The sequence below is a fragment of the Tasmannia lanceolata genome, unplaced genomic scaffold (assembly GCF_043159265.1).
Source record: "Tasmannia lanceolata isolate RefF3 unplaced genomic scaffold, GAP_Taslan_0.1 ptg000013l, whole genome shotgun sequence".
In the NCBI taxonomy this organism is placed as follows: Eukaryota; Viridiplantae; Streptophyta; class Magnoliopsida; order Canellales; family Winteraceae; genus Tasmannia; species Tasmannia lanceolata.
In genome coordinates this window covers 20110440-20135525 of record NW_027518690.1, presented here as the reverse complement: position 1 = coordinate 20135525, position 25086 = coordinate 20110440, and the positions used below count along the sequence as shown (strand labels likewise).

General features: G+C 44.5%; 1 protein-coding gene across 2 annotated transcripts in view; it reads right to left on the bottom strand.

Annotated features, from left to right (window-relative positions):
* The window catches only part of LOC143890897 (embryonic stem cell-specific 5-hydroxymethylcytosine-binding protein), a 37402-nt gene extending 14312 nt beyond the window's left edge, over positions 1 to 23090 (bottom strand). Inside the window, exons 1-3 of one of the 2 annotated variants that reach the window (XM_077395580.1) lie at positions 22936 to 23090; positions 22522 to 22681; positions 17092 to 17177 (exon numbers count right to left, since the gene is read on the bottom strand). In XM_077395580.1, coding sequence (XP_077251695.1) covers positions 17092 to 17177; positions 22522 to 22681; positions 22936 to 23030 — 341 coding nt within the window. In that variant the 5' untranslated portion in view covers positions 23031 to 23090. The remainder of the gene's footprint in view (positions 1 to 17091; positions 17178 to 22521; positions 22682 to 22935) is intronic. The other variant, XM_077395581.1, reaches the window with a different exon arrangement.
* Between the last annotated feature and the right edge of the window lie 1996 nt (positions 23091 to 25086).

Here is a 25086-nt window from a genome sequence, read left to right as displayed (position 1 = left end):
TTGGGGTGCGAGAGTAACCCAGAAAAACACACTGTTCTGAACGAGGATCTAGCTTATCACGGCCAGAACCCAAATGATGAACAAAGCATACGCAGCCAAAGAAACGCGGCGTAAGTGGGAATGGGTCCTGATGTGGATAAACTATGTGAAATGCAGAATCACCACGAAGCACCGAAGACAGAAGACGGTTGGACAGGAAACAAGCAGTGAGAATGGCGTCAGACCAAAAAGATTTAGGAACCTGCATCTGAAAGCGCCACTTCAAGTAGATATCGCAGTTTCCTTTCAGTGACGCCATTCTGCTGCGAAGTGTATGCACAGGATGATTGATGAAGGATGCCATGAGAAGAGAGATAGTCCTGAAAGCCATCAGTAGTAGAGAAAACCTCACGAGCATTATCAGTACGCAGGCATTTAAGATTAGTACTAAATTGATTTTTTATTTCAGTATGAAAATTTTTCAAAGCAGAGAAGACCTGAGAGCGGTCTTTCAGAAGATACAACCAAGTCATGCGTAAGTAATCATCAAAAAAAATCACAAAGTACTGAAATCCATTATTTGACGCGACCCAAGAAGGTCCTCATACATCGCAATGAACTAACTAAAATAAACTATCAACCCTAGTAACGACTCGGGAAGGGAAAGACACTCTATGATGCTTCGCGAGTTCACAAGGCTGACAATGAAAATGAGAAATAGAACTAGGAACTAAAGATGTCTGCCGGAGACACTGAAGGGAGGGGTGACCCAGTCGACAGTGCCACTGAAAGGCATCCACGGAACTGTGTAAGATTGATGAAGAAGGGCTGCAGTCAAGACGGTACAGGCCATCCACCCCACGACCCGATCCAATCGTCCTCCCAGTCGAAAGATCCTAAAAAAGACAGTAAGAAGGATAAAATGCGGGAAAAACTTTTCCGCCCCGAAAAAAAAATTCCGGGAAAAATTTGGGGGGTGCAAAACCAAAATCCCCGGAAAAACTTTTCCGGCCTGAGTTTTCCTGGTACACGGGGGTGAGAGATCAGAGGGGTCGCGTAATTTTCTGGGGGGCTGGTAAGGGTCGTAGGAGGAAGAGGGAGACGTCCAGATGGGGCGGAGGGGGTTGTGTCGTCATAGGAGAAGAGGGGCGGGGGGAGGCCTGGTGGGTTAGGTTTCAAGGGGCGTGGGGATGAGAGAGGCGTGGGGGTGGGGGGATGAGGGTTAGGATGAGGGAGGAAGATGATGGAGGATTAGGGTTAGGGTTTTCGGGGAGGGGAAGAAGATGGAGGCTACGGAGTTTCCTTAGGGATCAGAAACCCTAGGGCTTTGATACCATGTTGCAAGAGAGATTAGAGAGAAAGAGAAAGTGAGTTGGGCATCTCCCCCTCACTCATTTATTAATAATAATGAAAAGAGAAGTACAATGACCAAACTGCCCATAGACTCATAGGCTTATTCTAACAATTGAACTGTTACAGTACAGTGAGTCTCCAGGGATCAGAATAGAGCTGGTCTTGGATTTCGCAGGCAGAACAGTCCACAAAATTGAACTGTAACAGTACAGTGAGTCTCCAGGGATCAGAATAGAGTTGTTGCAGGGTTGATAGTGGACTGTTGGGTATTAGAGAGGTATAGGAGATGAAGAATAAGTTTTAGGGTTTGTTCCAGGTCAGGATAGACAATTCTAAAGGGTTTAAAAGGTTGTAGAGGTCTGGTGTAAAGGTCGCAGGCTTTACAGTTGGAAACTGGGTGAGTTTTAGAGGCTGGGATTAACTAGGTTTAGGAAAGAAAACTCAATTTTGGCTAGTGTTAGGTCTGGGACATTTAGAAAGGGGATTCAAGGTGGCGGCAGATTGCTAAAGGGGTTTAGGTTTGTCTGTTCCTGGATCTGATGAAATTGTAGGACAGGTCAAGGATTAATGGTGTCTGGGAGGTTAGTTGTGGGTTTAGAGATGTCGCAGGGCAAGGAAGGGGAAAAGGCGGGATATGAGTTGTGTTTCAGGGTAAACCGATGAACTGGTAAGGTGACCGTAGTTGCAGATGGAGGCCTAAGAAAAAAAACAAAATAAAGACAGATGGTAACGAGAAGAAAGAATTGAAAGCAAGAAGTAAAAGAGAAAGAGAAAGAAGATGACAGAATGTAAAGACATCAACACAAATACTAACAACGACATCCTTTGCAAGTATCACCAAGCTTAGGAATGTAAATTCAATTCATAAGCATGGGAGCTACGGCCTTACAATTATAGGCAAAGTACTCCCCACGAAATTCTAAAGAAGAGGGAGTAAAAACCTACTCCTAGTTGTCTACTGCTAAAAAAACTTGGTAAAAAGTAAGATGTCACCTGATAGTGACTAACTCAAATCCCTTTAATTATACTACTCACCCTAATACTAGGACTCCTATTCTCCCTTTACATGGACTCTTATCTAATCCTACTACAAATAAACTACTTACATTCTGCAATAAAACTCCTAATTCAACTGAACCTCTTGACTTTGACTTTACAAAAATAATGAGAAAAAGAAGAGAAACTAGTAGTTTTACCTATCACGTATCGAAGGCTCACAAATCGATGGTCCAAGAAGGGCAAGATGAAGATAGTGAGGCATGATGAGTAGATGGATGAAGATAGTAAGGCTGGTGAGCAGATGCAGATGTTCCAAACATGTCAATTACATGTCAGGAAAAGGAGGAGCAAAAGGGGATAATAGGCTGATAGGGACTCTCCATAACATAGAATAATATTCGACCATCGGACTTTTCCCTCATCAAAGATTTGCAATGTTCTGGTGTAGTTGATAAACTTTAACTTTAGTATGTGATGGTGCCCAAAATCCGACTACATGTACTAGCTTGGTTGAGCCTGTGATCCTGTGCTCACAGAAAAAGCGACAGTGGGTCCGGAGTTGTGGCTCCGGGCGGCCACTTCGCCACTCAAGTCAGGGATGGGCAACACAGACAATGAACGATGAATGAGAGGAGGGCCAAGACAAGTTACCAAACCAGTGGAGGAGAATTGGATTCGATCCCCTTGGTTGAGTGTGTAGACGCCCTTTCATAGGGGAGGAGACCCACGATGTCCATGGCGCCAATCGTGCCCTTGATTTTGTCCACGTGGGGCATGATGGGCGGCGGTTATAATCGTGGAGGCGTGATTCCCTGGAATTCTGGGAGGAGATGGGGCGTTGAGGTCTTGGTGGGAACTTTTGAATTCGTATGGGGTGTCTTGGGCGTAACTAGGGCGTAACGGTTACCCGGATTAATCGCTTGACGGCGAGATTTCCGTAATCGTGTCTGATTCTTTTTTAGAGTCGGCGCCGATCTTGGAGAGTGTCGTATGAGTGGCTTGTTAGGTGGGACAGTTGGGTCGGTACCGATAGTTCCTTTTATATGAGTTTATATCGACCCGGTTGTGTGTTAGGGTATGGTATGAGGGTCGGTACCAGGTATACCGATTTTACCCCTAACATATTGCCCCCCTACTTTCTTGTCTCGTTATGCGGTCAAGAAAGTAGTTAAGCTTTTGAGAGGTTGCCCGGTACCGACCTATTTGAATTAACTGATTGGCGATAATGGAGTCGAAGCGTCCTTAGTGGGAACTTGAGTAAAATTGAAGCGTCGCATCGCTTGATGAGCTGTAGATTCCCTATGGGATGGTTCATAATGAGGCATGATTCCCCAATTGGTCTTCACTCACTTTCCTCACCGCGAATTTCGAAAATCGGCGGAATCATTAAACTCCCGCCTGGTTTTCCCACTATATGGTTTCGAAAACCGGCAAGATCATTAAATCACGCCTGGTTTTCCCGCCTTGTGCGTGGTTATAAGAGGCGGGGGGAAAAGCCATTTTTGTCATTTCTTTTTCTTTCTCCCCTTCTCCTCTTCAACCTTCTCATTCTAATTCGCCGGTGATGTCTCAAAGACCAGGTATCGGAAACCAACTGGCGGCAGATATTCTGGTGGTAGAGGTGAACTCCCCATCGGAAGAGGAAAGGGGGCATTACGATTACGCTGGAGAATCAGTAGCTAGACGGACAAGAGGAGCTCAAAAGGGGAAGAAGGTGATGACGGCGGGAACTGGTTCGCCGGAAATGGTAGTTCCGGTCACGACAATTCCGGCAATTGCACCGCCGGTGGTTGAAGGAGAGAAGAGGGGGCACGGATCCCGGAGTGATAAGAAGCGGAAAGTTGAATCCAGAGATCATCAGGATTCTCCGATTCCCAAGAGTGTCGTTCCTCCTGAAGAAATTCCCAGTTTCACCGCCAATTTCAAGGGGTCCCTGAAGCACGCAAAGGAGAGGGTGTATGGTGTGGCCAACCAGCTCCTCCAATTGGGGGCGGAGGTTCTCCGTCTTCGAGCAAGGGTAGAGGAACTGGAGGACGAGAATGGTGCTTTGAAGATCCAGCTACAAGGAGAATCTGAAGGTGGAGTGAGGGCCTGTGCCGCATCTTGTCCGGAGGTTTTTCCAGAGGAAGATCCCGAAGAAGACCCTGAGGAAGATCTCGAGGAGGATCCCACCGGGTGATTATGCCATTGTTATCAGCCATAATCCTGATAATGGCACCACAAGGATCGAGCTTCCTTCCGGAGCGAAGAAAATTGTGCCAAGCGGGTGCCAAGGTATGATGGAGCGAGATGGCAATGGGCAGAGTCTGATACTTTTTGTAGCACGCTAGAGACTTAGGCGTATTAGGTCTTCTTTTACCTTTCGTAATTGGTTGTAGCTCGATTTAGCCTTAGTTGTGTAGAACTTTCTTTGTATTTTGTAATTGGCCTAGAAGCCCTCCTTTTCTAAAGGTCTTTCCAAACGTAAATGAATGAAAAACAGATTTTTTTATAATTCATATTGTTTCTATAGCAATTCTCGCATTAGTCTGTACCAAGCGACGTGAAGCCTTTGATGTGATTGCATAATTGTTGGATACCGAGTAATGCGAGTGTTTAGATCGATCACTTTCTTTAGGTGCCTTTTGTTTATCGATCGGAGCCGGGCCCTGGACAAGGTTTTCATGACCTTTGTAATGTGTTGTGCGGGGAACATCAGTACCGTGTAAACAGAGTGTTTGCGGTGCTTTTTTGAGTGTTTCTGACTAACCATCGGTACCGGGGGAAATTTTGCCTTGTAGATTGTTGGGTGCGGATTGACATGTCATCCAGAGGTCTTTCGAAAGGACAGGTGGGAGAGTCACGACGCTTCAATCCTCGCGTAACAGCGGTCTGGCGCTTTGGGTCTCATGATGAAACGGCGCATTTATGGTTCCAATAAACGTGCGCGAGTGAAAGGGTGCCACGCAGCGATTCATATCATTGGGACATGACCTTTTGGTTTCCCGCCAAAGGTCAATAACAACCCTTCATTCCCTCTCTCTCTCTCCCTTTACTTTTCTCTCTTTCTCTATTTCTTTCCCTTTTCCGGCGAAATTTTTCTAGAGTTTTCCGGCAAGAAACCCTTTCTTCCCCACTTGTTCTTAGCACCTTTTCTTTGTTTTCTCATCTTCGTCGGCCTTTCTTTGAGTTGTTCTTTACTTGGAGGGACTTATCCGTCCCAGGCAGAAGCTTTTCCCTTTCCTGAGAGATTTCTCACCTATTTCCGGCGCTGGTTCATCTTCTCCGGTGGTATTTCCGGCGAATCTTCGTTTGTTCTGGTGCGTTTCTCTTCCTCAACCTTGTAGTTCCTTTCGTTGCTTCTTTTTTCAAACATGTCTGAGGATACGGATTCCCAAAACTCGTCCGAAGGATCTGTTAGAGCAGCGGAGTCATCTTTCTCCCCGAATATTCCACTGGGGGAAGAAGAAGTCGAAAGTGTGCTGGTACCGCTTGTCAGGAGGAGGCGTAAGATAAGGGCGAAAAAGGATAAGGAGACTGTCCCTCTACCGAAGAAAGTGGGGCCTACTAGAAAAAAGTCGGTGACGTCTCGCAAGAAGGCGGTACCCAAGGTTCTGAAAATCGGAATCGAATCGTAAATCGTAACAGGGTTTGAATCGTATCAAATCGTAAATCGGATCGTAAATCGTAAGGTTTTTTGAGATTCATATATAAAAATGAGAAAAAATATTAAAAGGCAAAAAAATAAGAATAAAATGAGTAATTATCTATTTTCCATTTGAAACTATTAAATTAAATATAAAATTCCATGATTAGTAATTCGAAGCACAAACCATATTCATCACACAATAAATTACTAAACAAAGCACAAACTATATTCATCATATAATAAGTCATTATATAATTTATCACAAAAGTAAACAAAGCACATACTCAAATCTCTAATAATCATCATACAAAGAAATGTCAGCAATAAACAAAGCATTATGAAAAGATTTTCATTTTGAAATCACAATCAGTTCTCAAAATCCAAAACAGACAGAATCGTAAAAATCGAAGAAAGAATTGTAAAAATCGCACGATTCAAAGTCGAATCGTACTCGAATCAATCATTTTGAATCGTAAGATTCAAATCGTAAATCGTAAGATTTTAACAACAGAGGCGGTACCGACTCCCAAGATTGCTTCAAGCCCTCCATCGCAAAGGGAGGGGGGTGGGTCGGATGCTACGCCTCTCCACGAACCGCCCGGGGAAACAGAACCCGTACCTAGCGATCCCCTAGTAATAACAGCTTTGACGATGGATAAGAGTGGCTCAAGGTTGCAACCGATGGAAGTTCAAGCCAGGCGCCTTGCACAAGAATCGGCGGACCTTCACGAGCCTTATGTGCCTCATGGAGTAGCGTTCCGTCCAGAGGAGGCCATGGAATCGAATGGAGTTCTCAAGCCTTCCGACCTTGCGCGAATCAGGGACAAGTATCACATTCCTGAGGAGTATCATATCTGGCTCCCGTCTTCTGATGAACGAGTTTGTTGCAGCTCGGTAGAGGGGGAGACTGCCTTTTACCGGGAGGTCATGGAGGCGGGTATTCGATTTCCTCTCCCGGAGATTATGATATCGTTCTTGGACTTTTTCAGGTTAGCTCCGACCCAAGTCTATCCGAACGGGTGGAGAGGCCTCTTGGCTTATGTGGCCAAGAGTGAGATGGTAAAGGCCCTGATGTCCCTTGATATCATTCTCAAGTGCTTTGTTATTCGGCAGACGGCTTGTTGGGTGAATGTGAATCAACGAAGGATGTTGATGCTAGGAGCTGACATTCCCTCTTCCATAAAACGATGGAAAAACGAATTCTTTTTCGTTACGCCCCCTCAATCAGCAGGTTGGAGGTTCCCTTTCGACTGGAGGAGGGCCGATAAGGGTAGAATGGAATTAAACCCTGATCTCGGGGAGCTCAGTTTGCTAGTCTTTAACGATGTTGTAGGTAGGGGAGTAGAGGCAGGGAAGGTGAAATTTGACGTTCGGGAGTTTAAGTCCAAACGTCGGTTGGTGGAGTTTGGGCTTACTAACATGGTGTTAGATTCAGGTGAGGAATACAAGGATGATGATGAGGAGGAGGAGGAGGAGAGTGAGGGAGACGAGGGTGAGGAGGTTGAATTGGTTGGGGTCGGTAACAACCAAGATGGTGATTCTCTTTCACATCCATTTCTTGCGTTGCTTTGTTATCGTGCTTTCTTCAAACTTGTTGAATCATTTTGTTGTTGCAGAAATGGCCCCACAACGATCGGGCACTACGATCTCAGCCTCAGCAATGGAGCAGGCATTGAAAGAGAAGGCCGAGAAAGAGGCCTTGAAGAAACAGGAGAGAGGCGCCAAGCGGCAAGCTGATAAGGCAGCAAAAGTCGCGGTCACGACCGTCGAGCCTCAGGGGGCTGCGGTCGTGGCCAAATCTCAGGAAACTGCCGCGAAAGGTAAGCGGCTGATGGAGACAGTGGAAAAAAGTTCTAGTAAAAGGACCAAGGCCACTGTGGATTCAGTCCCGAAGGACAAGGGACCAGAAATTTTGGCTCTGACTCTCCTTTCGGTTGAGGGTTGTGACAGGACCCAGACTCTTTATCGGAAGATGAATCTTCCGAGGTATCAAGCTCTTCAACGAGGGGCTTATTTTGAGCCCAACTGGAAGGTTGGTGTTGAAGACTCGGCGATTCATAACCCGAGGGTGGCCGTGGAGATGGTCATGTCGAGTCTTCTGCAAAAGGATTTGGCAGAGTTGGAGAAGACCTCGGTCAATGGCCTCAGCCGGGAGGAGGTGATTTTGGCGAAGAAGGTAAATCGTTGGTGTTTTTTGTTCACCATTTTGTATCCAAGGGGGATGTCTCATCTGCTTTTTTCGTTTTGCGGCTGTCCGATGCTTGCGCAGTTTCTGCATCACGGGCGGATGGTTACTACGCCGTTTGCATTCAAGCAGCCAAGGAGAGGAAAGTGCTGGAGGACCAACAGGCGGAGGATAAGAAGGCTTATGACGAAGCTGCGGCGCATATCAACAGTCTCCTCTCTACCGCTCGATCCGAGCTTCAGAAGGCTCGGGAGGACCTCGAGGCGGAAAAGGAGGCACGGGCCGAATGGTCGAGGAGCTAGAGAAAGCTACCCACGTGAGGGGGAGATTCGATCCAAGGCGATCGCGGATTTCGAGCTGTCCCAGGAGTATGAGAAGGACATGGCTCTGTCTGTTCTTGACTATAAGGCTGAGGGTTTCATTGAGTGTTGGGCCCAGGTTAAGGACCTCGATTCTAAATTCCCGATTGAGAAGCTGAAGGGACCACCCGGCACTGACCTCTCCGAGGGGGAGGATTCCAATGCGACCGACATAAACGATGCTGAACATGCGGTCGTGTCTCTTGGAGAGAGATCCTCTGTGCCCCATGTGGCCGAGCCTACCATGGAAGAGCCAGTTGAAAAAAATGTTTGAGGGTCAATCCCTCCTATTTTTTCTTTTTGTGACTTTTTGAACTTTTTTATGTAATGATCATCCATGAAAGTATCAATGAAAACTTTTTTGATTTGTGCTCTTTCCCTGGTGTTGTTTACGTATTTTTATTCGTTGGTGGGGGAGGTAGGTGTTCTACCGAATTTCTTGGTGGCTTGGAGAATTCAGCGAGGGTAGACACCCTACCGAGAGGGGGCTTTGGTTTTTGGGTCGTACCTTTTGTTGGGGGATTTGGAGAAGGTAGACACTCTACCGAGCCTCCCGAGGCGTCGGTTTCCGAGTGTACCTATCGTTGGAGAATTTGGAGAAGGTATACACTCTATCGAGCCTCCCGGGGCATCGGTTTCTGAGTGTACCTATCGTTGGAGAATTTGGAGAAGGTAGACACTCTACCGAACCTCCCGGGCGTCGGTTTCCAAGTGTACCTATCGTTGGAGAATTTGGAGAAGGTAGACACTCTACCGAGCCTCCCGGGGCGTCGGTTTTTTGTCATACCTTTCGTGCTTCGGCACGTCGGTCGTTGTTCTCTCGAGTGATCAGCTCGGAGGTAACTGACCCGCCCGTCTTGACTTAGATCGGGACTTTAACCCATGATGTTCTGTGGTGATCTCCGAGGGATCAGACTCCGTCACGCACGTATCATCTCTTTTATTCGGACGGCCCGGAGGCTAGTCCGATGGGCGTTAACTTTTTGAAAGTTAACTGCCGGTTCGTCCGGCCTGGAGATCTATTAATTTTGAGAGTAATCATTCGGCGAATGGGGGAGAACCAAAATAAGTTTGGAGAGAAGGGGAGATTTCATTACTCAGAAAGAAGATTACATTTCTGCAAGATCGAACAGAAAACAAACACAGGTTCATCTTAAATAAACAAAAGAAAAGAAATTACAGCTTGCCTACTCGTAAAACTTCTTTAAGTTGGACATGTGCCGTGCACGGGGGATTCGGTGGCCCTCTAGACTTTCCAACTGATACGAGCCCGGTCGGAGTACACGAGAGACGCGGTAAGGTCCTTCCCAGGTCGGAGCTAACTTTCCCGTATTTCTGGGATCGGAGACTTTGGTCCTTCGCAAAACCAGATCGCCCACTTTCACGCGTCGTTCTTACATTTTGGAGTCGTAGTAGCGGGCGACCATCTGTTGGTAGGCCGCCATCCGGACCCTAGCCTTCTCCTGAGTTTCTCCCACGAGGTCGAGGCTGCTCCTCATGAGGTTGGAGTTGGCTTGTTCGTTGTAGGCTTCGAGTCTCGGGGAGTGGGCACCAATCTCAACTGGTATGACCGCATCTACTCCGAAGGCAAGGGTAAAAGGTAATTCTCCTGAGGCGATTCTAGGGGTGGTTCGGTAGGCCCAAAGCAGATTCAGCAATTCTTCGGTCCACAATCCCCGGGTGTTTTCCACTCGCTTCTTGAGTCCCTGCAGGAGTATTCGGTTGGTCACCTCCACTTGTCCGTTGGTCTGGGATGACCAACCGAAGTAAACATTTGCTCGATGCAAAGTCTCCCGCAAAAGTCTTACAATTGTCTACTTGCAAACTGAGTTCCATTGTCGATGACCAGGACAATGGGTATTCCGAACCGACAGATGATGTCATGGTAAAAGAAATTTTCGGTCTCCTTGGAGGTGATCTTTTTCAATGCCTTGGCCTCGACCCACTTGGTGAAGTAGTCGATAGCCACATACATCATTCGATGTCCCCTAGTCAAATTTGGGAATGGCCCTAGCAGATCCATCCCCCACATGGCGAATGGGACGGGTTTGTAGGGGGCCGCTGGAAGGCGCGGTACTATTACAAACTTCTGACATTGTTCACATTTCCTTACAAAATCTAAGGCGTCTTGTTGGAGGGTTGGCCAAAAGAAGCCTCAGCGGAGGATCTTATGAGCCAAAACTTTTCCTCCTGAGTGGTCTCCGCAGATTCCTTCATGAAAACCTCTCTTAGGGAAAGGTCGGCGGCTGTGGGTCGGAGGCATTTCAACAATGGCCAAGAGAAGGATCGCTTATAAAGTGTCTGACCATCTAGGATGTAGTGAGCGGATTTGGTGACCAGGCGCCGAGCTTCCTTTCGATCTTGGGGGAGGATACCGTCCCTCAAGTACTAGAGTATCGAATCCATCCAGCTGGGCCCTTCTTCGATTTGTAGGATTTCTTCTTTTTCAGTACAAGGTCGGAAAAGGATTTTCGTGTAGACGTTGCCTGGTTCGATAATTCCTGATGATGCCATCTTGGAGAGGGTATCAGCCCGGGCATTCATGATTCTGGGGATCTGAACTATCTGAAATTCTGCAAATGTGGAGATTTCACTACGCACTTTTTCCAGGTGCCTCAACATCCGGGCGCCTTTGGCCTTGCAAAGATCGTTGACCTGTTGAACAATGAGCTGCGAGTCGCTGTGGGCTATAAGTTGGTCCGCATGTAGCTCTGTGGCGAGGGCGATTCCAGCAAGTAGAGCTTCATATGCTGCTTCATTATTGGATGCTTTGAAGTCCAACTTTAAGGCGTATTCCACAAGAAGGTTGTTCGGTCCTGTTAAAACTAAACTGGCACCACTGCCCCCAAAGCTGGCGGAGCCATCGACATATAACATCCAGGGATGTCCCGGGACTGGTGGTGTTGGACTGGTTCCTCGGTTGAGACGTTTTGTTCTTCAGGTTCCTCTACCGATACCGTGCGTTCTGCTATGAAATCTGCGAGGACCTGGGACTTAATTGCTGGACTGGAATTTACCTGGATATAAAACTCTCCTAGTTCGATAGCCCAATTGATTAGTCGTCCCGAAGTGTCCGGCTTCTGTAGTATCTTTCGAAGGGGTTGATCGGTGAAAATGGTGATGGGGTGTGCCTGAAAATACGGCCGGAGCTTCCTCACTGATATTTGACAACTGCAAAGGCGAATTTTTCTACTTCTTGGTACAGAGTCTCGGCATCATGATGCACCCTACTAACGTAGCAGATAAGTTGTTACATTTTTCCTTCTTGCCGAAAAAGTACGGAACTTATGGCGGCTGGTCCCACAGCAAGGTACAAGTACAAGTCTTCGCCCGATACCGGCTTGGAGAGTAACGGAAGGGTCTGGAGATATGCCTTCAACTGCTCGAAGGCTGTTTGACACTAGTCCGTCCATTGAAAATCCTTAACGTTTCTAAGAGTTTTGAAGAAGGGCAGACATCGTTCGGTGGATTTAGACATAAATCTGCTGAGGGCCGCGATCCTGCCAGTGAATCTCTGGACCTCCCTAGTTTGTTTCGAGGGGGTCATTTCTAGGAGTGATTTTATCTTCTCGGGGTTGGCTTTGATTCCCCGTTGGCTGACCATAAAGCCTAGAAACTTTCCAGAGGTTACCCCGAAGGCACATTTGGCGGGGTTCAACTTCATGCGATTGCGACGGAGTACGGCGAATGCCTCTTCAAGATCTGAGATGTGGTTCCGAGCTTCAAGGCTTTTGACGAGCATATCGTCGACATATACTTCCATATTTCTCCCAATCTGCTCGGCGAAAATCTTGTTGACAAGACGCTGGTAGGTGGCGCCTGTGTTCTTGAGGCCGAAGGGCATGACCTCGTAGCAAAACAATCCTTGGTCGGTAACGAAGGAAGTTTTGGGGATGTCGGAACCGTACATTTGAATCTGGTTGTAACAGAAGAAGGCATCCATGAAGCTCAGCATCTCGTGACCTGCCGTGGCGTCGATAAGGTAGTCGATTCTCGGTAGTGGGTAACAGTCCCTTGGGCATGCCTTGTTGAGGTCGGTGAAATCAATGCAGATCCGCCATTTTCCGTTAGGTTTTTTTACAATTACAACGCTGGCAAGCCACTCTGGGTATCGAATCTCTCTGATGAATTCGGCGCTAAGGAGTTTGTCCACTTCCTCCTTGATGTGCTTCTGCCTTTTCGTGGCGAAGTTGCGTTTCTTCTGCATGAGCGGTTTGGAGTTCGGGTCCACATTTAATTTGTGAACCGCCACGTCGGAGGGGATTCCCTGCATATCTGAAGCGGACCAAGCAAAGACATCCGACTTAGTTTTCAAAAACTCGACAAGGTCGGCCCTGGGCTTACCTGAAAAGAGGGAACCTATTTGGACTGTATGTTCCTCAGACCCCGGGAAAAGGGGGATCTTCGTGAGTTCCTCAACCGGTTCCCCTCCCGTCATCTCGATTCGAGGGTCAGGACCTCTGATGGAGAAAGTTTCTTTGGCAGCTTTCTTCTTTTTCAACAGAGTGGCGTAACATACGCGGGCCTTTTCTTGGTCGCCCTTGACTTCCCCAACTCCGTGCTTCGTGGGGAATTTTATCTTTAAGTGGGCAGTGGAGACCACTGCCCCCAATTCATTCAATGCTGGCCTACCGATAATCCCATTGTAGGTCGAAGGTAAACGAACCACTAAGAAGGTCTGCATGATAGTTCGCTGAACAGGGTAGGTCCCGAATGTTACGGGTACCTTGATTTTTCCCCACACCTTGATTTCTCCTCCGGAGATTCCAAAGATGGACCAGTCAACCTGCTCTAAGAGATCCTTGTCGATATGCATTTCGTCGAAGGCATTCTGGTGAAGAACGTCGACGGAGCTTCCAGTATCTACCAGAATCCTGCTCACGTTTGAGTTGGCGATGGTGAGTCGGACTACCACAGCGTCATCATGAGGTCGCTCTATGTTCCCATAGTCCTCCTCGGTGAAAGTGATAGGCGCGTCGCTATTCGGGTCCGACCGTGGGTACTTCGACAGGTTTCTCCTGAGTTAATTTGTCCTGCATAGATTGTGAGTCCTTCCTCGGTCGGTCCCCTAGAGGCGAGGCCACCGTAAATGGTGTCAATATTCCCGGTTATTTTGGGCGCTTTGGTCTCCTGATCCGTCGTTCTCTGGCGACTGCTCTCTACTTTGTGACCGGAAGAGCGTCGGCGACTGGGGGAGCGACGCTCGCCTGAGGGTCAGTGCTGCTGACTTCTCAGCGGGTTTTGGAGATATCGGTCGATCCAACCGAGCCTTGTAAGTCTTTCGATCTCATTCTTGAGCTGATAGCAACTGTTCGTAGTGTGACCATGGTCCCAATGGTAATGACAATATTTTCCAGAGTTCTTTTTTCCTGTATTCCTCATTCTTTTGGGCCAGCGTATGAGTCCTCTGTCCCGAATCTCGTACAAAATGTTGGACACTGCCATGTTCAACGGGGTGTAGTTAACTTTTTCAAACGAAGGAATCGGAGCTCGATGACTCTGTCGGTCATTATGCCGTGCTTGCTTGTGACTCGGTCCCGACCTAGAGTCGTCTTTTCGCTTTTCTCCTCCCCGAGCAATCTCCAACTCCCTTTCCATGGCGAACGATTCCTCGTTGTTAATTTATCGATCTACGGTAGCCATGAGTTCTTGAAGGTTGCCGGGGGGATTGACGTTCAAGGAAACTTTCATGTCGGGGTCCCAAATGGCGTGGCGAAAAGCGGCGCGGACCATGTCGAAGTTGGGCTCCTTGATCTGGTGAAGCTCCAAACGAAACCGGCTGATGAATTTCCAGAGGGTTTCATCTCGTCCTTGCCTTAGAGCCAAAAGAATGTCGGAGGGCTTCTGTCGGGGTCGACTGTTCACAAAATAGGTGGCAAATTCTTTCCCAAGTTCATGAAATGTCTCGATGGACTTGGGCTTCAACCGACTGTACCAGTTGCTCGCGTCCTTCTTTAAATATGCAGAGAGCACATCGTAGCGTCGGACGCGTTCTTGAGTACCATTGCTCGGGGATAAGTTCGGAGAAATTCCAATTTCCAAAGGGTCGGTTGATCTGTCATACAAATCTAGGCGGGGCATGTCGAAGCTCGTTGCGATGTCAGCATCGGCGATCCTTGGAACAAACGGGGAGGCAATCTCACTGTCCCACTCTGCAAGGAGGTCTGGGTCGCACGGTGCCTTCATCTGTTGTTGAAGTTCCTTTATCTGACGTTGGAGAACGACGACGACTGTGGAGTTTTCCCCTGGGCGATCGTTCCTAGTGGGGCTCTTCTCAGCGGGAGGAGGCATTTGGTGAGCGAAATTCGCGAGTGTCGGTTCTGCTACTGGATCGTCGCGCCTCCGTTGGCGATTCGTTTGACAGTGATTCGGTGGTGGGCTGGTGATCGACGCGGATCCTTGTCGATGATGGCGGGATCTCCGACTCCGGAGATTTCGCCCTTCGGAGGATCCTCGTTCTTCTGCAACATCGACGGGAGGAGCTTCTTCAACGAGCGAAACCACGGGTGGAGATGAAGCCACTGGCTGGGAAGGAAGTCTTTGCAGTACTTGTTGAAGAGCGTTACCGACGTCTCCAAGTTGTTGAGTGAACTGGTTAAGAGCAATCATGGTGACTGGAGTGTCGCTGGACATAACCATTTCTCCTGTTTCTACTGATTGGTCTTGATTTCGCTGACTCGTCTGACTTCTCGTCGCTACTCTATTGTTAGGTTGAGAGGGAGCTTTTGAAGCTTTGGATTTTGGCATCGAGTCCCACGGATGGCGCCAATCTGATGGTGCCCAAAATCCGACTGCACGTACTAGCTTGGTTGAGCCTGTGATCCTGCGCTCACAGAAAAAGCGTCAGTGGGCCCGGAGTTGTGGCTCCGGGCGGCCACTTCGACACTCAAGTCAGGGATGAGCAACACAGACAATGAACGATGAATGGGATGAGGGCCAAGACAAGTTACCAAACCAGTGGAGCATAATTGAATTTGATCCCCTTGCTTGAGTGTGTAGACGCCCTTTATAGGGGAGGAGACCCACGATGTCCATAGAGCCAATCGTGCCCTTGATTTTGTCCACGTGGGGCGTGATGGGCGACGGTTATAATCATGGAGGCGTGATTCCCTGGAATTCTGGGTGGAGATGGGGCGTTGTGATCTTGGCGGGAACTTTAGAATTCGTACGGGGTGTCTTGCGCGTAACTGGGGTGTAACGGTTACCCGAATTAATCGCTTGACGGCGAGATTTCCGTAATCGTGTCTGATTCTTTTTTAACGTAGGCGCCGATCTTGGAGAATGTCGTATGAGTGGGATGTTAGGTGTGACGGTTGGATTGGTACCAATAGTTCCTTTATATGAGTTTATATCGACCCGGTTGTGTGTTAGGGTATGGTATGAGCGTCGGTACCGGGTATACCGAGTTTACCCCTAACAGTATGGCTCTTCCTTTGTGAAGGAGTTTGGGCTACAGTATCCCAAACTTCCCCCCTCGCAAAGTAGGAAAGGAAAGCATGAAATGTGAATTTACAAAAAAAGGCCCTAAAAGTTGAAAAATAGCGACTCTCGAAGCTCTTCACGAGAGGAAGGGACAAATGCAGAGTGTGAATGTCAACAGTGGGTATAAAATAGTTTAGTTTAGGTGGAGTTCACATGGTAGTTACAAGGATTTTAATTGATTTTCAGTATTAGTTTAGGTGGGTTTTGAGATGGATTGACAAAAAAACGTTAATTATATTTTTAGTTTCTTATATTCTGAGAGTCCAACTGGTCTTAGGGAAAGTTTTATCAGTTTTTTTTAGGGCCAAGACAAATCTAGCATCGGGGGTTGAGAAAAAAGAAAGTTGTTTAGATTAGTTTTGGAAAGTCCTATGCTTCAAAATCTACAAAGGCGTGCAGGGGCAGATTTTGGTATGTTTTGTTCTATAGTAGTTTAAAGTGCCCCTACAAAAGGTGCTTTTAGCTTGTTCCGGAAATCAGAAGAGGGTAAGTTGCATAACTTTAATCACTAATAAGATTTGGGGAGTTTTTGTGGCCTTCATAGGGATTTCTATGTGAATTTTTCTGCAATTATTAACTGTGACAAAATTTTATAATTGAAGGTGTTTTTGTTTTATGCTTCTGATTGATAGTTTGATTAATTTGGGTAATTTGATGGTTTGATTAATTTCAGTGATTTGTTTGGTGGCGTATCAAATTTTGCAACGATTTTGTTTCTCTATGTTAGCTGATATCAGCTATATAGATGCTGACATCAACCATACACTTGACAAAGAAGAACAAATGGGTTACTTCTTTTTTATCAAAAATTTGCACAAAAGTGAAACCCTAATCACAAGATCAAGGTTTGAATCCTTGGGGTTCAATGAATGATTCAAAGCCTAGCTTTGATACTATGAAAACTCTTTAAAATCTCTGATGAAGGAATTGTAATTCTCATTATATCTAACTGACAAATCACAATGTGTTTTATACATAGACTAAAAGTAATAATAATAATTCAATCAACACAAATAAGGTCATGTGACCAATGGGTGTATATCTCCCGGAGTTGCAAAATGGAAGTCCACAAAAAATTCACGAACATTAAGTTTAACAACATATACCCTTCAACCACCACAAGACACCGGTTGTTAGGAAGAAGACGACGGAATGATGGCTTTTCACGAATCAACTCTGAACGAGCATTGAACTGCAAATCCCAATCAAAAGAATATACAATAAAAAATCACAAATATACGTCTCAAAAGAAATACACACGTGCAGTTCAGAAAAAGAAATATATATGTGTATGTGTGCAGTTCAGAAAAAAGAAATATATATCTATATATATATATATATATATATATATATATATATATATATATATATATATATATATATATATATATATAATCTGTTCATTTTAACCTCAACAAATCCAAGGGTTAGGATGATCCTATGGAGCTGATTTTTTGGGCACACCCTATCTATGTCAAGGCCCATCAAATGAATGGTTTGCATCACCCAAACAATGTGGGCCCCCACTATATTTCTGCCCGACCGAGCAGATAGTGTATCTGCTCGGCCGAGCAGAAACATTTTTCTGATATATATATATATATATATATATATAGCAAGAGAGAAATTAGAGAATTATTTGAATTTCACTCAAAATTCTATGAGAATTACACATCACTTTTTTTGACTTTTTTTAACAAAAGCACCCATTCAACCCACATATTTTCAATCCTACCCCCTCCTTTATGCTTTTTAACAAAGGCACCCATTAAAGCCACATAATTTCAATCCTACCCCCCTCTATGCTTTTTTAATAAAAAATCTATAGGGTGATCTTAACCATCTGATATAAGAGGAACAACATATTATGGAAACCTCTATAGAGTGGAGGGCTAGGATCAGCCTATGGAACTGATTTTTGGGGCACAACCTATTTATGTTGTGTTCCATCACATGGACAGTTTGGATCAACCTATGATGTGGTCCGTACAGTTCTTTGTCGGCCCGTGCATCGCACGGGGTTTTTTACTAGTATATATATATATATATATATATATATATATATATATATATATATAGAGGAAAGTGTTTCTAGTCCGGCCGACTAGAGATCATTCTCTAGTCCACCACCCAAAAACACATGGGTCCCACATAGTTTGTAGTGATCTAAAGCATTCATTTGATAGGCCTCATCATAGATAGGATGTCCACAAAAATTCAGCTTCATAGGATCTTCTTAACCCTTCGATTTGTGGAGTTAAAAAATGGACAGATTTGTGGCGGTTTATAGCCGTCCATTTTAAGCTCCACAAATCATAGGGTTGGGATGATCCTATGAAGTTAATTTCTTGGGGACACCGTCTCTATGTCAGGCCCCATCAAATGAATGCTTTGCATCACCCAAATATGTGGGACCCATGTGTTTTTGGTCGGTGGACTAGAGAATGATCTCTAGTCGGCCGGACTAGAAACACTTTCCTCATATATATATATATATATATATATACATATATATATATATATATATAGAGAGAGAGAGAGAGAGAAAACTGTTGGTGAGCTTAAGCGCACCAAACCTATGGTGCGCTTAAGCTCCCCAATCACATGGGGGCCCACTTTGTTAGGTGATCCAAAGCATTCATTTTAAAGGCCTTATGATAGATAGGGGGTGTACCAAAAATCAGCTCCATAGGATCATCCTAACCCCTTCATTTGTGGAGGACAAAAATGGGCAGATTTGTGTATGTCCATTTTTGTCCTCAACAAATGGAGGGGTTAGGATGATCCTATGGAGCTGATTTTTGGTACACCCCCTATCCATGTAAGGGACTTTAAAATGAATGCTTTGGATCACCTAACAAAGTGGGCCCCCATGTGATTGGGGCGCTTAAGCTCACCAAAAGTTTGGTGAGCTTAAGCGCACCAACAGTTATATATATATATATATATATATTGCATCAAGTTATAATTTTATATCAAACAATTACCATGTTAAAAACAAATTATTTGACATCAACTATCATGGGATGTCACTACAACCTTAAGGTTGCAACCAACGAAGCACGGATACGAGTACGGGGTGCGGGTACGACACGATACGGGTACGTGGATGGGTGATTTCTTTAAAAAAAATAGGATACGGGTACGTTGGGGTTACGCTGAATATAATATGTTTTTATATTTTATTATATATTTATAAAAATAAAAATAAAATATTTTATTAAAGAATTCAAACAATTTAATTGGAGAACAATCAAATAACAATAACATCACCAAAATCTAATATTACTTCACCAAAATCTAATATTACTTCTAAGTTGTTAGGTTTTTAATTATGGGATATATATATTATAGATATTTTGATATATTCAACCCCCCTTTTGGACAACCCATATATTGTAAATCTGTAATTTTCGATTTAATTTGAACTTGGTGCGCACCCGATACGTACACAAACCCGGGTGCGTACCCGGTACGCACCCAAAGAGTACCCAAGAGCACTCGCACCCGACACGGGTACGTGGACCTCCGGAGAGTACCCATGCTTCTTAGGTTGCAACACAAAGCACTGTTTAATTCAGATACAGGCTTGATCTTTATGAAGTTCAAATCATTGGTCCTTGCAAATGCACAACTTCTGAACTATAAGGATTGTAAAGGATACAACTCTGTTGAAACATTCCTTACTTGATTGTGTACAAGTTCTGCAGGCAAATCTAAAACTAAAATCGAGTCATGGTGGAGGACTCACTTGTGCCATTTAGGTAGTACAAAATACAAACATGTGATGGACCTTTTGTAGGTAGTCGGCAACAAAATAATCCAGCAATATTGTGAGAATCAAACTAGCTACTAACAGACACACTAGCCAAACCCTATGCCCATCATGTTTACAAGTTTATGTACCATTGACTATTAGAACAAAGGAAACAGACATAGGGCACAAGATAGAACGAAATAAGGAAAAAGATTGTAACTTTGTGAAGACTATGAGAACATCTCCTATTGTTTCGCTCTGCTCATCTGCTACCATCACCACCGTATTTGCAGCACCATGTCAGCTCGCTTCGGACAATCCCACATGATGTGGCTGTATTCATTGCAATGATAACATTGCACACCCTTTCCATTGACCCTGGATCTTGACCTCCCTATCCATGATCCCCTAATCCCCTGTTAAATGACCTTCCTCTTCAATTCTCCCAACAAACAATCAACTCATGCTCGCCTCTTCCTGGTCTCATTTGATAAGAATGTCGTCGTGCCTTCTTCCATCGTCACGATATCTTTACCGAATAATAACGTAGTAATCAGATTGCCATATGAATCAGGAGGGGAAGTAAGAAGTAATAGGTCATTGTCTTCTTCATCTTTTCATCAACCTTGTAGAGTTGATCAACAAGCCCATAGAACAAAGTCATGTGTTCTAGAAGGCTACTGCATTCCTACGTCTTTAGCTCGCACAATTGTCACTTCAATACAATCAGCTAGCCAAGCTTTTTGACATATAAAGCTTTTCCAACTTCTCTCATAATTTTTTTCTAAGTTCTCTCATAATTTAGGAACTTCTTCTTCCTCCATGACCTTTAACATAACGTTATTTGTAAGACATAGCCGAATTGTGTTGACCTCATTTGACTCGATGTCTTCCCACTCGGCATCAGTCATCTTCTCTAGTTTTCCATCCTTTTCCTTCAACGCCTTAGCCAGGCACTGTTGAACAAGAATGTCCTTCACCCTCATTTGCCATAGGGTGAAACAGCCATTTCCATCAAAGTTGATGTTTAATTAGGTAGAACTTGACTTTATTGCCATCTCGAATCACTCCGCACTTCTCGTTGCAAAGCTTCACCTCGAACAAAAATATCTCGGATAATCTTTTCATCCTCTGATGATCACTGTAACTACAATCCAGTCACCCACGATCGCTCCACTCGGTCTCAATGATCAATCCAACCACAACTCTAATACCACTTGTTGAGAAAATCCACCAGACAAACCGTATCCGATCGTGCACAAACAAACAGAAAAGTAGCAATAAAAACAAACCATGAGATGCACGCCATGATTTTACATGGTTCAGCCAAGATGCCTACATCCACGAGCGAAAACACGATCTTCCACTATGAGAAAACATAATACAAAGATTATAATGCATTAACACAAAACCCACAAACCTGCAACCCTTTCCTACTCCTCTCAACCAAGACTATACACAAGAGAAACCCAAGATGAAGCAATCTTCTCCCTCCCTTTCTGTACTTCTCTCTTTCTCTCTCCCTTCTCTTTTTTCTCTTTCTCATGCCCCCTTCATGAAGCTGCCACACACTGATCGTGTTTGATGTGTATTTTTATCTAGGTTTTCTAAACACTTGCTATTTTGGCTTACAACCAAAAAAAGGGAACCAAGAACTTGAGAAATAAGACACTTTCCCAACAGGCATATTTTCCTTTTTATTTACAAAGGATTAGACCCACTGTTTAGAAACTCCCCTAGTCAGTCATCAACTCACCGAGTCTACTCGGTTTTACCTTGGCCGAGTTCTCAATTGAGTCCAAGTTATTGAGCTACCAGCAAGTCAAAAACTCCTTTGACTTTCCCGGGTTAATGAAAAATTGACTACATCAATAATTTGACTTGCCCAAGTATTCATTTTTACTAGTGTTCTGTTTGGTTGCTTGTAGATCGCTGGGAGATTAGGAGAAGAAGAAGTCAAAGAGAAAATGACAAGCATGGAAGATGGGGAGAAGATTAGGAGGAAGATTTGTGAGTAGTGTTTGGTTGGGCGAGAAAATTAGCGGAAGATGTAGGATGTCGTTATCAAAATATAAGTGGAAGAGAGAGAAAGAATAAGGCAAGAATTTTCTCCTAATTCCCCACACAAATTTCTCCATTTTGGTGAAAAAGGGGGAGAAATTATGTGGGGAACATCTCCGTCACGTAGGAGTCACCTAGGATAAAATGCAATAATGATGTCTAGAAGTTGTCTAGTGGTCAAAGGTCTAAATGACAACCAAACATGCTTTGGGGAGATCTTTGGAAGATCTCAAGCATTTGAAACTCCTACAATCCTCCCAAAATGAGCAACCAACAGAGTATAGGTGATTTCTCATCAAAGTCCGAGGTTTTTAACATTACATGGACCACTTCATAAAAAATAGATGAAAACATAGATATGTGTCTCCAGCTAAGCCATAAATAATCCTATAATTTAATTGTTATTCATGTAAATTACCATACTCCTCGATTCTTATTGGTACTCCTCATGTAAATTATAATCAAAAGGAGCTACCATACTTCAATTACATCATTACCCTAGTGTACTTCATTACATTCCTATAACTTCACCTTTTCACTTAGACTAAACCCTAGAGCTCAACAACAAGTTTCATTCTTTTAAATCATCACAATTACTAAGCCTATGATTTCAATGACAAGTATCATTATTTTATATCATCACAATTACAGCAAAAAACATCAATTAGAATTGAAGTTCCCATAAAATCAATAGATTGGAGGACAAATTGCAGTATACCATCCTAAAGTGATCGAGCTTCTCAGTTTTCTTGGTGAAACTGGGAATTAGACCCCATTTCATGCAATGAAGAACAGCTCCTCCTTCAGGGGATGAACCCTCTGCTTTCCGCACAACCGGCAAATACGATCCTGGTAATACATTGAAAGAAGGATGATACCTGAAAAAAAGGATTGAGCCCATGGTAACAAAGCATGTAAAGGCGAATACAGTTGGAATAGAAGAGCTAATTAACACGTATGAAATCATTTCAAAACATACTTCCAAAATGGGATTTCGTTTGGAAAATTAAAAAGGATTATGCAAAAAAAGAATTGGACAGATATAATGTTGAAATCAAACACTTCTAAGAGAAGAAACACACACAGACAGAGAGAGAGAGAGAGATTAGGGCAAAGAAAGATGAGGGCGCACCGTTCCATTTGAAGAGTGGGTAGAGAGACATCATTTATGCCGCAAGCCCTCTGTACTTCTTCAGGTCTCAGCGTACAACGAGCCCTTCCACACATCTATCTCTCTCTCTCTCTCTCTCTCTCTCTCTCTCTCTCTACGCGAAGAAAACTGGAGTCTGTCAGTCTGGACTCTGGGATGAAGAGCCGCGGGAACATTAAAAAAACGAGAATTGATATAATAACCCCCTTTTATTCCCTTGGACACCCCTATAATGTGTTTATGAATTATGAGTTAATGGCTACTCTTTTTACACCATGAGGGGGTGGCCCGAGAAAGAAAGGGGAAGAATATATCATTTCCCGAACCAAAAAAAAACATAAAAAACTGTAATAGTTATCTGGTGTCGGCCACGTCGCCGAGCCAATTTGGCAATTTCACACCACGTTCAAAAGTTTTGGGCCCCACTTATGAAACTGAATTTGATCGGGTCCTTTTCTTCGACAGCGGGAGACAAGTCACCCCCTTTCCCATTTTTCCTACCTTCATAAAATGTTTCTCATCTTTTGATCCATTGGGCCTCATTTAAGGTTCGACTCAAAGGAGTTGCATAGTTCATTTTTTGTGGGCCTCAATCTTATAAAGGAATATCTCATTCGACATGGGACTGGGACCACGTGGGTTGTCTCGTCATGACTAACGGTATCATGTTAATGTTTTGTAGAAAAAGAGAATAGCATATCTCTAGTCTCTGCATGATATGAATCTTTCTCGATCATTTGTGAACTAGTAGGTTAATCGTAAAAGAGAAAACTACATGCCTTCTCAAATTTGTGTGGATTGTTGTTTTTCATGGAGATATTAGCAAGGTGCAGCAGGGCGGGGATAGCCACTCCCTGTGCTTCCTTCATGTGGGACGGGCCACTTGTATGGTTTTCGCCCACATGCAATGATCTTCCTGAACCATAGAGTTCTGTTCGATCACAGGTACTTATCTCACAGAGTAATGGTACAAGCGGACGAGAGACAAGTGTTGGATTCACCTAGAATTCATCTTGTAGAATAGCAGTGAGTATTATTTGGCTGTCAACCTCATAGAATAGCGGTAGGGAGTGCCATTACGAAAGGGGTAAGAGATACAGAGAGAAGAGAGAGAGAGAGAAAAACATCTTTTATGTTTTTGGCTTCGATTTTATTGGGAGAAGGCAAGGATAACACATCAGCGGACTGGCAATGATTAACCCGGAAGACATCCATGCAGCTTCGAGGGATTTCAATGCTGTATTGGCAACCAAAGAAAGGATTTTGTTGATGTGATACCCAAATGCTTAACAAAACCCCTATGCCATCCCGGCTCTTGTTCAACCAAACAGACCCCTGTGTGTCCTCATATCAATCTATGTATTTATTCGCTTCTTTCCCCCTTTTGGCAAGGCCTAGGGATGATGAGTGAAGTATGGATCAAGGTTATCGAAAAATGATAATCTTCTTGTGATCACTGATATAGATCCCATGATCCTACTTGTGGGTCATTTTCATTCTGAAAACTCCAAAAAATCCATCCCAAAAAATTGTTCATCGGAGACTCGCTTCATTGGGTCATAAGCTACAGCTTTTAGGCTTAATAACTGTTGGGGGTGGAAATCTGGCCTCCAATAAGGGAATGACACGTGGCGCCTAAGTGTTCGAGGCTCCAGAGCGACTAAAGCGGCAACCTTGGGCAAGGAAGTCATTTTGCACTTCTTATAGAAGCACTGTTTTTAGAAACTGAACTCTAAGAGACAATCTTGCTGGTGGCAAGGATAAACTTGGAAACCGACGTCTTAGGAAATCTAGCCAATTAGAAAGACTCCAATAATGGCAAGTTTCCTACCGAAGACTCCAATTCTATAAAAAGGACCACCGATAAGCACCAAGGGAGAAGAAAGAGAGAGATTGTGATGGAAATTGAGAGAGAGAGAGAGAGAGAGAGAGAGAGAGAGGCATTTAACATGGAAATGAAGAGAAGGCCCATTTGCACTGATTCATCATAGCCACTAGTGGAAGAGGTAAGTGTCGTGATGTTTTTCCCCACTCCCATTCTCCTTCCATCGTTTCTCTTATTATCTTATCTTCATCTCTTGGATTTTAGTTCTAAACCTAGGTAATTTATATAATCATTACTGAGATTCTCCA